This window comes from Heptranchias perlo, chromosome 8 (assembly GCF_035084215.1).
Source record: "Heptranchias perlo isolate sHepPer1 chromosome 8, sHepPer1.hap1, whole genome shotgun sequence".
Lineage (NCBI taxonomy): Eukaryota > Metazoa > Chordata > Chondrichthyes > Hexanchiformes > Hexanchidae > Heptranchias > Heptranchias perlo.
This window is the reverse complement of record NC_090332.1, coordinates 37625666-37639688: the sequence shown is the minus strand read 5'-3', so window position 1 is coordinate 37639688 and position 14023 is coordinate 37625666. Positions and strand designations below refer to the sequence as shown.

General features: G+C 41.5%; 1 protein-coding gene across 10 annotated transcripts in view; it reads left to right on the top strand.

The window, feature by feature from the left end:
- Positions 1-14023, top strand: part of nrxn1a (neurexin 1a) — a 1536646-nt gene that overhangs the window by 830239 nt on the left and 692384 nt on the right. For all 10 annotated transcript variants that reach the window (XM_067988977.1, XM_067988981.1, XM_067988978.1 and 7 more), the window contains one exon: positions 9311-9433. In XM_067988977.1, the coding sequence (XP_067845078.1) occupies positions 9311-9433 (123 nt within the window). The remainder of the gene's footprint in view (positions 1-9310; positions 9434-14023) is intronic.

The following is a 14023-nucleotide window of genomic DNA, read 5'->3' as shown; positions in this document are numbered from 1 at the left end:
AGTGATAGTGAATTTTACTCCCCAGTTGGTTTTTATTTCCACAATGTCGCCCAAGGCTAATTTCACCCCTAATGTTGTGAGAGAGACACGTGCACTATCACGTAGCTTGACATTTTCAAAAGAGTATCATTTTATAAATTTCTCATTGTGATCTTTGTTGGGAAAGATCATCGAGCTGTATGTGGAAAGAGACTATCTGAAGATCTTAAAGGTTTGTGTTATTTTTTTTATTCGTTCATGGGATGTGGGCGTCGCTGGCGAGGCCAGCATTTATTGCCCATCCCTAATTGCCCTTGAGAAGGTGGTGGTGAGCCACCTTCTTGAACCGCTGCAGTCTGTGTGACGAAGGTTGTCCCACAGTGCTGTTAGGAAGGGAATTCCAGGATTTTGACCCAGCGACGATGAAGGAACGGCGATATATTTCCAAGTCGGGATGGTGTGTGACTTGGAGGGGAACGTGCAGGTGGTGTTGTTCCCATGTGCCTGCTGCTCTTGGCCTTCTAGGTGGTAGAGGTCTCGGGTTTGGGAGGTGCTGTTGAAGAAGCCTTGGCAAGTTGCTGGAATGCATCCTGAGAATGGTACACACTGCAGCCACAGTGCGCCGGTGGTGAAGGGAGTGAATGTTTAGGGTGGTGGATTGGGTGCTAATCAAGCGAGCTGCTTTGTCCTGGGTGGTGTCGAGCTTCTTGAGTGTTGTTGGAGCTGCACTCATCCAGGCAAGTGGAGAGTATTCCATCACACTCCTGACTTGTGCCTTGTAGATGGTGGAAAGGCTTTGGGGAGTCAGGAGGTGAGTCACTCACCACAGAATACCCAGCCTCTGACCTGCTCTTGTAGCCACACTATTTATATGGCTGGTCCAGTTAAGTTTCTGGTCAATGGTGATCCCCAGGATGTTGATGGTGGGGGATTCGGCGATGGTAATGCCGTTGGATGTCAAGGGGAGGTGGTTAGAATCTCTCTTGTTGGAGATGGTCATTGCCTGGCACTTATCTGGCGCGAATGTTACTTGCCACTTATGAGCCCAAGCCTGGATGTTGTCCAGGTCTTGCTGCATGCGGGCACGGACAGCTTCATTATCTGAGGGGTTGCGAATGGAACGAACGCTGTGCAATCATCAGCGAACGACCCCATTTCTGACCTTATAATAGAGGGAAGGTCATTGATGAAGCAGCTGAAGATGGTTGGGCCGAGGACATTGCCCTGAGGAACTACTCAGCAATGTCCTTGGGCTGAGATGATTGGCCTCCAACAACCACTCGCATCTTCCTTTGTGCTAGGTATGACTCCAGCCACTGGAGAGTTTTCCCCCTGATTCCCATTGACTTCAATTTTACTCGGGCTCCTTGGTGCCACACTCGGTCAAATGCTGCCTTGATGTCAAGGGCAGTCACTCTCACCTCACCTCTGGAATTCAGCTCTTTTGTCCACGTTTGGACCAAGTCTCTAATGAGGTCTGGAGCCGAGTGGTCCTGGCGGAACCCAAACTGAGCATCGGTGAGCAGGTTATTGTTGAGTAAGTGCAGCTTGATAGCACTGTCGACGACACTTTCCATCACTTTGCTGATGATTGAGAGTAGACTGATGGGGCGGTAATTGGCCGGATTGGATTTGTCCTGCTTTTTGTGGACAGGACATACCTGGGCAATTTTCCACATTGTCGGGTAGATGCCAGTGTTGTAGCTGTACTGAAACAGCTTAGCCAGAGGCGCAGTTAGTTCTGGAGCACAAGTCTTCAGCACTACAGCCGGGATGTTGTCGGGGCCCATAGCCTTTGTTGTATCCAGTGCACTCAGCCGTTTCTTGATATCATGTGGAGTGAATCGAATTGGCTGAAGACTGGCTTCTGTGATGGTGGGGATATCGGGAGGAGGCCAAGATGGATCATCCCCTTGGCACTTCTGGCTGAAGATGTTCGCAAACGCTTCAGCCTTGTCTTTTGCACTCACGTGCTGGACTCCACCATCATTGAGGATGGGGATGTTTACAGAGCCTCCTCCTCCCGTTATTTGTTTAATTGTCCACCACTATTCACGACTGGACGTGGCAGGACTGCAGAGCTTTGATCTGATCCGTTGGTTGTGGAATCGCTTAGCTCTGTCTCGAGCATGTTGCTTCAGCTGTTTAGTATGCATGTAGTCCTGAGTTGTAGCTTCACCAGGTTGGCACCTCATTTTTAGGTACACCTGGTGCTGCTCCTCTGTATCCATCAGCACGGTATCGGAAATCAATTAAGTTATTCAGTTACAAGAAACGCAGCTATATTCTAGTATATTGGAAGATAATTATGGAATTAATATTACATCTAACATAGGTACGGTCATTCAGTTTTGTTGAGAATTATAAGATTATGCGACTCCAAGTGCAATATTTAATAGTATAAGCTTACCTGACTTTGAAGGTATGCTTTGCTAGTCATAAAATTCCATAGCATAATTTGTAGTACATTAAACATTTACTGCCATTTACATGCCTTACTGTTGTTTGACTGTTTTCTCCAAACAGAATGGGTCAGATTTTAACTCTCTCTGCCCGGCAGAAACATGGTGGTTTTTGACCTCCTGACTCCCCAATACCTTTCCACCATCTACAAGGCACAAGTCAGGAGTATAATGGAATACTCTCCACTTGCCTGGATGAGAGCAGCTCCAACAACACTCAAGAAGCTCAACACCATCCAGGACAAAGCAGCCCGCTTGATTGGCACCCCATCCGCCGCCTTAAACATTCACTCCTTTCACCACTGGCACACCGTGGCTGCAGTGTGTACCATCCACAGGATGCACTGCAGCAGCTCACCAAGGCTTCTTCGACAACATCTCCCAAACCCACGACCTCTACCACCTTGAAGGACAAGGGTGGCAGGCACATGGGAACAACACCACCTGCATGTTCCCCTCCAAGTCACACACCATCCTGACTTGGAAATAGATCACCCTTCCTTCATCGTCGTTGGGTCAAAATCCTCGAACTCTGTTCCTAACAGCACTGTGGGAGAACCTTCACCACACTGACTGTAGTGGTTCAAAAAGCCGGCTCACCACCACCTTCTCAAGGGCAATTAGGAATGGGCAATAAATACTGCCCTTGCCAGCGATGCCCACATCCCATGAACGAATAAAAAAGATTATGGTCGTAGACATAGTGCGCCGTTCCTGCTGCGCCACCATTTTACCTAGGGCCTTCGCTGGGCAGCCCAGGCACACACGTAAATCGGATGGTAATCTATGATGTATGTAGCACTGCGATACCATTTTAACTGTCCATTGGCGGAGCGTGCGCCATAGATGCTCTGCTCGGTAAAACCTGGCGGTACAGCAGAAAAGGCCCGAATAGATAGGTAATAAAATTATTTTTGTGGGGCCAGGAGGAGCAGGAGTGGTCTTCCAGGCTCCACAAGAATAATGTAGGTCACTGTTTTCCAAGGCTTCCCCCCGCCCCCTGCCGCTCCCCCTCCCACCTCACTTTACCCCCTCCACAATGCAATCCCCACCTAACCTACTTTTTTTCAGGCTGGGTGGGCCTCCGAGCAGCTCAAAGTTGCGCTGGCCCGGAGCTGGTGAGCTTAGCGGCACATCGATTCGGGGCATGCAGCTCACCACAATATATATTAATGAAACCCGGCCCTCGAAATGAGCCATGCCTCCCACCACCCAATAGTTAAAATCTACCCCAACGTGTTCTCTATATACTACATTTTTCTGTGACCAAGGTAAAGATTTTTGTTCTTTTAAATCAGTAAAAATGTTGAATATCTACACTTCGCTATCTATACCGATGAGACATTTCTCACACAGCAAGTTTCCAATCACAGCTGAGTTCCCAGAAGGAAGCCACTTCCCTAGAGGGAAGTAAAGGAAAATTGATGGATGAGCCACTGCCGGCTGCTCTTTCCCTTCGGTTACCAGTCAGGGAGCAGCATTTAAAGCAGCTGATATTAATCCCTCCTCTCCTTCCATTCCTTGTGCCATATCCTATTTTTGGACAAAACTGATTACTCACAGTTTTGTCCAGAAAACATGGCATAACACCAGAAAAAGGAGAGGAGGGAATAATATAAAAGGAGAGGGTACATATATACATTTTTTGAAGTCAGTAAAAAGGACAGGGAGAAATCTATTCTGATGCGCAGGTGCAGACACACACACTCTAATATTGCACATTGTGCATCACTGCAGGGTAGGTTTGGCTTTATCGTGATACAAACACAGCCAAATCAGTGTGAATTTGGGAATTGGGTTCAGGTATAAGACCACCTCCGAGATGTAATCTCACACTACTTTATACTGGTTACGGGTACCCCACTGGACCATTTCTACATTTTTAATGTTAGTGCAAAGCCAACAGGACAGTCTGCTCTTTTAGCAGCATTCTGGTGAGTAACAGTAAGCATGCACAGAGCTGTAAAGAGCCGCAGTATAACTTAATGCTATTGGGCCGCACGACTCTAAAAGCAAGTACCACTCTCAAATAATACCTGCAATATAAATATGAAAAGATCAAGTTTAGCTACATACACCATTAAATAGTGGTGTACTTGGTTATTTTGATATCTTTAGCAATATCAAAATGACCCAGGCAAAAGCTACATAAACCTATCTGAGACCAGTGGCTTTTTGAAGTCATTAATAAATCTATTTTGTTCAATCTTTACAGATGTTTTATTATTAGTATTACCACTGAACTCTAGTTAAAGCAATTATATTATAAAAGGTACATTAACAGTCAGAAGGAATACATCAGCAACAACAACAACAACTTGCATTTATATAGCGCCTTTAATACAGTAAAATGTCCCAAGGCGCTTCACGGGAGCAATTATCCAACTAAATTTGACGCCGAGCCACATAAGGAGCTATTGGGACAGGGGACCAAAACTTGGTCAAAGAGGTAGGTTTTTAGGAGCGTCTTAAAGGAGGAGAGAGAGGTAGAGAGGGGGAAAGGTTCAGGGGGGGAATTCCAGAGCTTAGGGCCTAGGCAGCTGAAGGCACTGCCACCAATGGTGGAGCAATTAAAATTGGGAATGTGCAAAAGCCAAGAATTGGAGGAGTGCAGAGATTTCGAAGGGTTGTAGGGTTGGAGGAGGTTACTGAGATTGGGAGGGGCGAGGTCATGGAGGAATTTGAAAACAATTGATTAATTAGATCCAACAAGGCATTGATATTTACATTTTTTTTCTAAACGTTGTACTACCGTACCGAGTCACACAACTCAATTGAATAGTGAATTTATCTCACTCAGTAAAGGCAAATAACTGTTTCTATCAAAGGATCAGAATACTGGTACGTTCATTTCTCAAAAACAGTCCAAATGGTCTAAATAACTGAAGTACATCTCAATATTGAATGTGCTATCTACATTATTGTGGTGAGTCTGATAGTCAAAACTTGCTTCTAAATATTGCATGGCCAGTATTAAACTTATAGTTAATGATGGTTAAAGATGATTAATAAGATTTTTATACAATAGGTTTCTAATGATAATGCCTTCCATCAATACAGAAAGACGTTAATACTTGGCTTGAATTTCTATAATATATAGCCTTGAATTTTTACAATATGCAGCTTGAATTTCTATAATAAAGTCACAGTCCAGTCTTCCTTTCTACATTTACATCCAGTATATAACATAAAGGACATTAGCATGCTCAGAAATTTATATTTGTGAAGTGAAAAGCTATTTGACATAATGTGGATATATTGTTGCACCAGTATAGTGATAAATAATAGGATTTTTTTTAACGATAACTTAATATGTATTAAAGTTACATCAATTTATAAAATATTTACTACTGTCTTACTATAGTTTTTTATGCTGTTCTGATTTCTTTAAGGTTTCTGAAACATTGCGGTAAGTCATGAGTGGGCACAATCATATAGAAATTATCAGAAATAATGTGTAGTTACAAAATTAAATGACATGTAAAAAGAAATTCAGTGATCTCAATACAATTATCTTGTATCCACTTTGGGGCAATGACATGTGACTGGATTTCTAGGAATATGTGTACCTGTGCAGAAACGTTGTTTTTGAAAGAAACCATGAGACAGTGAAATTAGACAAGGCTACTTAATCAGAGGGCACTGGGAATATGCCAGATGGCCTCATTATCTCAGCAGAGCAGAATGAATGCAGTTTGCAGCAAGTGAGATCCTAATGGAGTGCAGCAAATTAGTAAAAGTTGACAACAATTTGGTATTCTGTAGCCACTGATATAGAAACATAAGTGTTTCAGTTTAATTTTTAGGAAATTCATTCCTTTTAGTTGCTCAGTCATAATTGAGCACAACAATTAAACTGCAATCTGGAAGGACCACAAACCATATCGGACTGAGCTACACACTGCCAATGTGCAACTTCACATTTATTTTAAACATAAGTTCAGTTACCTCAGAAATTTTCTTTTTAGTCCTACATGATCCTTAACACTCCTTTTTATCAGGACTGATTGTAGTGTATGATACTAAAAACTATCTTTAACTGCAAGTATTGCCGTTGTTTTCCTGTACGGTATAAATGGGTATTATTGCAGTTTCAGTACATTGACTTATCTTTATTAGGAATTGATGTACATATCTTGGATCATAAGTCACTGTTTAAAATGTGAATCTTCCAGGAATTCTTTGATAGATCTCCTGATCTTAGTTGTTTTCATTCTTTTTGATCCGAGGTAACTCAGATACCTTAAACCCTTTATAGGACCAAGATTCAAAACCTTTTTTAAAAAAAAATCTTTCCAACTTGTAATTATTAATATTCCATTGTACCTGTACATGTTGCATTCATAAATGTAGCCTTAGGTGTTCAGCCCAAGAGATATGATCTATAAGTGTTGATCAATATACGAAATGCTATTATAGTAGTAAATTGTATAACAATGAACTGGAAAAGTTCAACAAGTTATAATGAATCTGTAAAAGACAATATTGCAGCTGACCTAGGGAAGCACACTGTGCTTAATGTTGTGGGTTACACAGTTGCCAAGGCAGCACAGTAGTATCTGACATTCTTGCAAACAGACACGAAGACTGATAAGTTCAGGTCTTTCATATGTCAAAAATTGGAAATGTTCACTAGCTTCATATACTAAGAGCTTTACATTAATATATTATACATTTTAGAATTACTTATTTGACCTTTGAGTTGTATGAATAACAAAATGTTTATTATACACCTTACATTTAATCCTATAGGAATATGACTTAACTTATTCAGTAAATGGAAGACTTGTTACATCTGTGCAATATGATATTAACTGCCAGGACTGATCATACCTAAAACACAGGAGGATAGATTTTCTTATTGGTCGTGCGCAATAAACAGGCATAAAGTAGGGCTCGCCAATCAAAAATTTGGGTCGCGATCGATTATACTAGATCTCCATCCATTTAGCAACCCACTTAATTTTCCACTCAGATTTTCAAATGGCATCGGAAGTTTCTGCCAGTTTCCCAGTTGCAATATTTAACTGAGGCCCTGATGACATAATTTTAGATATCCTTGAAATTTTCTGCAGCTTGCGCCAAAATAGCACTGAGTTATAAACCCATTTGTATAAAAGAGGTGTCAAGGGGATGCTAAGGGCTGTGTTGTATGTGGAAGTACATTCGAAAAAACCTTTAAGAACAATTAATGCTATGTTGTGAAGCATTAATTGAGTGGAAAACAGGGCCAAACTCCTCACTATCACCTCATGCAGCAACACTTCCACTTTGCCACGCATCTGATATGGGGTTCGATTATTGTGCTGCTCCAGCGCTTGGCCATAGACTCAATTTCCTGCTGCTATATTCCTTGTGCCAGCCACTGGGTTTTGTCAGACATTTTGCTATCAAAATACCCTTTGCAAAGGCTAAAATATTATTTCAGAAGTTTTCATCTCCTGGAATTTGCTTCATTGCCTTAAGGAATCGGGCAAGAATTTCCCAGAGCTTTTTCTGAAATAGATCACATTTTTTTCCTCTTGTTTGCCTCCCCCTGGAGTTGACATTACTGCTGATTGGGAAGGGTTCTGTGCAAGATTGCACCATATAATGGGCAGGGTGAACTTTGATGGGCTTTTTAATTGTCCTTTTAATATGTTTGTATATATAAGGGTACAGTAGTGTAGAGAATAAAAGTACAAATCCCACCATGGTAGTTTGATAAGTTGAATTCAGTTTAAAAAAAGTATGGAAACAAAAATCTGGTATCAATAAAAATGACCATGAATCTGTTAGATTGTCATTAAAACTGAACTGGTTCCTTTGGGGTCTCTTAACTACTCTCTGAAGTGACCTAGCAAGTCACTCAGTTGTATCAAACCACTAGCAGTAGCTCAAGAAGAATGCCCACCACCACTTCCTCAGGGCAACTAAGGATGGGCAATAAACTGAGCCTTGCCAGTGATGCTGACATCCCAAGAATGAAAAAAAATTGGCTGAATCAAATTTTTCAGTGAAGTAACTTCTCATTTCTATCATTTCATGTGACACACTACCACAATAGAACTATTTCTTTTAAATTCCTGCTTTTATTTCAACAACAACAACTTGCATTTCAGTGGCACCCTTAACATACAAAATATCCCAACGCGCTTCAAAAATGAGATTGGACACTGAGCAGAGTTCAGGAATATGCCAAAGATATAGTTAAAGAGAGAGATTTTGTGGAGGCTTTTGAAGATATGTAAGGATGTGGCAAGGAAAAGGGGTTTAGGAAGAGAATTCAAGAGTGCTGGGAATGTGACAGTTGAAGGCTTTGCCAAAAATGGCAGAGCTGAGGGGTGCACAGTGGACCAGAATTGGTGGTCAAAATTTTAATACAGTACCCTCACATTTTGTACTTGAATGGATAATCAAATCAGACTGGCAGAATGTCAGTGAAATTTAAAAGGATTCTTCTGCACTATTGTACAGGATACTTCAGCATTATATGTGTTTCATGGTCTAAAGGGTTGGACAGTATTGTACGCAAAGGAGTGAAATTGTTCTATTTTTAATTAAATAGTTGCAGGGTATAATTAAGTTGAGCAAAGAAATAACTAACTTCCTGTATTAAAGGAGACACTTGTGCCTATTCATGACAGACAATTGTACTGGTATTTTAATTATGTGCTGATATAGTGTACATAATATATAAACAGCTATGCCTTCATTTTGTATCTTGACTATAGTAGAATAATGACATTAAACATAGTTTTGTTATAGTTTTTAATATGCTTTCCTTTCTCAAGTGCTTTTATTCATTCTCTGGGGTTCAAGTTAATGAAATGTAATAACTTTGAACTGAATTCACAAATCTAATAATCCGTTGTCATATTCTTATGCAGGCAAAGGTCCAGAAATGCTTTATGCTGGACAAAACCTCAATGATAATGAGTGGCACACGGTCCGTGTGATGCGCCGAGGAAAGTATCTGAAGCTGATAGTGGATGATTTGCAACCCATTGAAGGTAATAAAACCTCTTGTGGATTTGTAGCTCTCAGATGAACCGCAATATAAACTAATTGTTGACCTCGTTCACTTTCCAGGAATTTTTTTTGCACTTGGAAATGTTTTCAGTTCTTTGTGGTGTTGCTAAGCAAACATTAATTTGTAGTTGATTCAACTCTAAGTTCTTGGTGGGTGAAATTGTCCTTTGGCAGATGAGCCTAATATGTGCACCAACTATAGGAGTAAACATGATGAGAAAAATACCTTACCATGTGGCACAGCAAAGTCAAAGATATTATTAATTGATTCATCCCTTTTGGAACAAATCACAGTGTATATCATTCATGAGAGCTATTTGTTCATCTATGTATAGCAGTTAATCCTGAAGGCCTGTGATAAAACTTGCTTTGATATTTTACTCCACACAAAGACATGTCAAAAAATGTGGCAATTAGCAATCACTCAGAGCACCTGAGCAGAAAATAATTTTAGCTCTCGGTGGCAGCAGAACTCTCAGAAGTATCATTACCTTCCATCTGCAGCAGTAGGTATAATAAAGAATTGTAATGAATATTTACAATTTACATTTCAAGAAAAGGATGTGTATTCAGTTGTAAAATTCTCTAAAAGTTAGTATAGCTTCATTGGCTAGCAAAGTCATTATAGTTTATTAACCATGAGTTTTTATGTTTGTTAACAGATATCATATTTAATTCACAAGATTTATTACGTCTGCCTTGATTTTTTTTTACAGTTATTTACTCTCATCACTCCTGAGGGTATTGTTTTAATGAAAGTAGAATATTTGTGTAACGTGATATGGATTTTAAAATCAGATTTACTTTTCTGTTGAAGGGCTTCTTTGTAGAATGTAGTATATATTCTGTATTCTGTATATATTCTGTATTTTATACCAGAACTTTCAGTGTGGGAACATTCTGATAATGTTGTCACCAAGAATATTTCATCTGTCTAGCTCTGGATTTTATAGCATTTAACTTTAATGAGAATAGTTGAGACTTATTATTTTATGTTGTGCTAGTCCTTCTTGAGTTTTACAGTGTCAAAAGTGCTAGAATGAAATATATAATTCTTATTGTATTGGGACATATACACAGTAAGTACTTCACCCTACACCCTTCACTAATATTCTCTTTTAATTAAACGTTTTTGAGCAATTTAAAAAATGTTTTTAATAATATAATAATAATATAAATGTTCAAAATATAGTATCTTAGACACATTAGAGGAAATTTTCCACCTATCCCCCCAAGCGGGAATGGGATGGGCGTGCAATTAAAATTGCGACCATACACTTATTTTAGGCACCGAGGTAGTCGCTTCATCAATACATGCAAATCGGGGTCCTATGATGTCATTGGGCCTCGATGGCATTTTAATGGTGTACTGAGAGGGGCGACCACTGTGAGCACCCCACTCAGCAAAACCTGGTGGGGAAGAAGAGGAAACCCTTTAAGGTAAATCAAAAACTTTCCTTAATGGGACCAGGAGGAGCAAGAATGCTCCTCTGGACCTCACAAGGAAAGTCTGGGCCTCTGCTGCCCCAGGCTCCACAACCCCCTCCAACCCTCTCCACCACCCCCCCACCCCTCCATTCACAAAACAGCCCAAACCACCCATTGTGACTTACTTGGCGCTGGCAGGCAGCCTATATGCACTGCGATTTTGACCTGCTCGAAGCCAGCCAGCCACCTCTTTCGACCTGTTTCAGGCAGGCTGCTGCCTACGGGATGTAAATGAGGCCCGGCCATTAAAATCAGCAGAGGCCTCGCGGGAGTTAAAGTCTACCTCTTTGTCATTGTAATATCGTTGGAGCACGGGTTTCATTGACCCCATGTTGGATTTACTTGCTTGATACCATTCATGGAAACAAAAGGTTAAAGTTGTCCATTACCTTTCACTGTTTGTTAACTCAATTTGAGTGATACTGAACATAAAGTTTAACAGATGGAAGATAAAAATACATTTATATATTATTAAAATAATATAAATATTAAAAAATAACAATTAATGGTCAACAATTTGGGTAATAAAAAAAATGCATGCAGAAGGCCCACTGGTGCAATGCGTTGGTGCACTAGCATGTTATATCATAGTTGGCATGTGCGTACCTACAATTGCATTTTTGGATGAGGTGTTAAACCAAGACCCATCTGCCCTCTCAGATGAACGTAAAAGACTCAAGGTGCTATTCGAAGAAGAGCAGGAGAATTCTTCAGGTGTCCTGGTCAATGTTTATTCATCAACTATTTCTATTAAAACAAATTATCTAGAAAATTATCTCATTGCTGTTTGTAGGATCATGCTTTGTGCAAATTGGCCGTGCAATATCCTACATTACAACAGTGACTACAATTCAAAGGTATTTAATTAGTTGTGAAGCGTTTGGGATGTCCTAAGGTCCTGAAATATAAATGCAAATGTAAATGCAAATTTTTTTTGTTCAGTCATTGAGTGAATTTCTTAGCTCAACTAAATGGAGAACAGAAAATGTGATACCAGAGCAACCAAGGCTATTTTTCTATTTTCTCCTCCTCTCAGTGCCCTATTAGAGAGTCGCACTGAGTGCTGGATGTCTGTTATCCTTCTCTGCCTCTCAGTCAGGAACTGATGCATGGTACATTTTTTTAAATGTAATTGAACAAAAGCACAAATAGAACCTGAAGTGGTTTTGGATTAATGGCAGGGAAGGATTACAGGTAAACAATAATGTGTCATTTCTCTCATGGCGACATCATGTGCGAGTGATATATTAACATTTGCATGATATAGTGATATGCTTGTAGCCAAATTGGATAATTACATCTATGTATTTGGCAATTGCAACAATTTGATAAAAATTGTTCAGTATAGTCTATAGCCCTCTTAGGTAGATAAAAATATTGCCCACCTCTGCCCTTACCTCAGCCCCACTGCTGCTGAACTCTTTACCCAGACTTATTGGTCTGGATTTTTCTCTGGCAAACTGCTCATTTTCAGACATTGCCAAAGTAGCGCAGCAGGCAAAAGAGGCGGGAGGCTGTCAGTAAATCACTGCCCCTAATTTGACGCACATAAATTTTCTTCCCAACCCCCACCCTCGACAGGCATCTCAGCAGTTTGCTGCTTTTAAATAATGGCAAGGGGTGGGTCTTGAGAAATCAGCTGATTTTCCTGTCTTGCCACCACTGTTCTGCCAACCCACAGCTAGATTGGTACCAGAGTGGCAGTGCACCGACTAGTGCAGTAAGAAAAACGTGCCATCTAGGGAAGAACTAGGGCCTTACTTTTGGCCTCTTTTCCCTCTCCTAATCCCTCCTACTATCAGCGGGTATCCTGAGGGCTCATTCAGAGCCATGTAAATGTAAACTCTTCTCTTACTACTCAGTATTATTCTGGTGAATCTGCGTTGCATCTTCTCCAAGGCCAGTATGTCTTTCTTGAGGTGTGGTGCCCAAAACTGAATGCAGTACTCTGGATGTTAAAGTACAGGAAGGGGTTTTAGATTGTGCATGTAAATAATTGCTGTGAGGAGAGCTGGGTAGCCATAATGCAAGATCCCAAGTTAGAGCTCTGCCCCTTAACTAGAGTGCATTGTGAAGGGTTAGCTTTGCAGGTGTTTTTTTAAGAGGGTGAGGTTAGTGTTGGTGCCTAGGATGGGCAAAAAAAAAGATAAAGTCTCCTGCATATACCTGGCCTGCCCTGGTGAGGTTGTTCAACTTCTATTGGCACTGTTCTGTATCCCTGGGGGTGATGAAATTGTCACTCGGTGCTAGTGCCACTTCCCTCCCAAGACACAGAGGGGTCAATATTCAGATGGCCGAGTGGGTGCATTCCTGGTGGGGGGGGGCTCCTAAAATTGGGGATTCCCGGAGGGGGTCCAGAGCCCGGCTCCAACCCGCCCACTTCTGGGTTCCCCAATGACGCGAATCGGTGCGCATGTAGCCCCCGCATGCGGGACTCCCACCGGCAATCAAAGCCGGCGGGTTCCCACTTAAGATCGTTTTCTGGGTACTTGAGGTCGTTTGCAGTACTCTTTAAGAACATAAGAAATAGGAGCAGGAGTAGGCCAATCGGCCCTTCGAGCCTGCTCCGCCATTCAATAAGATCATGGCTGATCTGATCCTACCCTCAAATCTAAAGAACACAAGAAGTAGGAGCAGGATCCGGCCACTCAGAGATTTTAGGAGGATTCGGATTTTGGACCACCCAGAGCATGTTTCCCATGCTGGGAGAAACACTCCCTGTTTAAACAGACGTGTTGCAGCCAGCAGCCAGTGGCAGCTGCAAAGGTCCATTTAACAGGTGCGGGGTAAACCCTCATTCATTGCAGCAGGGCACTCTATCACCTCAGACAAAGTTTTGCCTGCCACACCGTTGTCTCCACACTCCATATTATTAAATCATACACTAAACTCTGCTGTCCAAACACATTTACCTACTTTGTGGACCCCCTCACACTCACACCATCAGGATGGGGGAGGATCCATTGCTGCATTCATCACTCCATTGGAGGATGAGCAACATCACCAGCCTCGCCAGGCATGCCGTCCACCTCCGCCATGTAGAGCTACACAACACAGTGCTGCGCAACAGGCACCTGCACAAA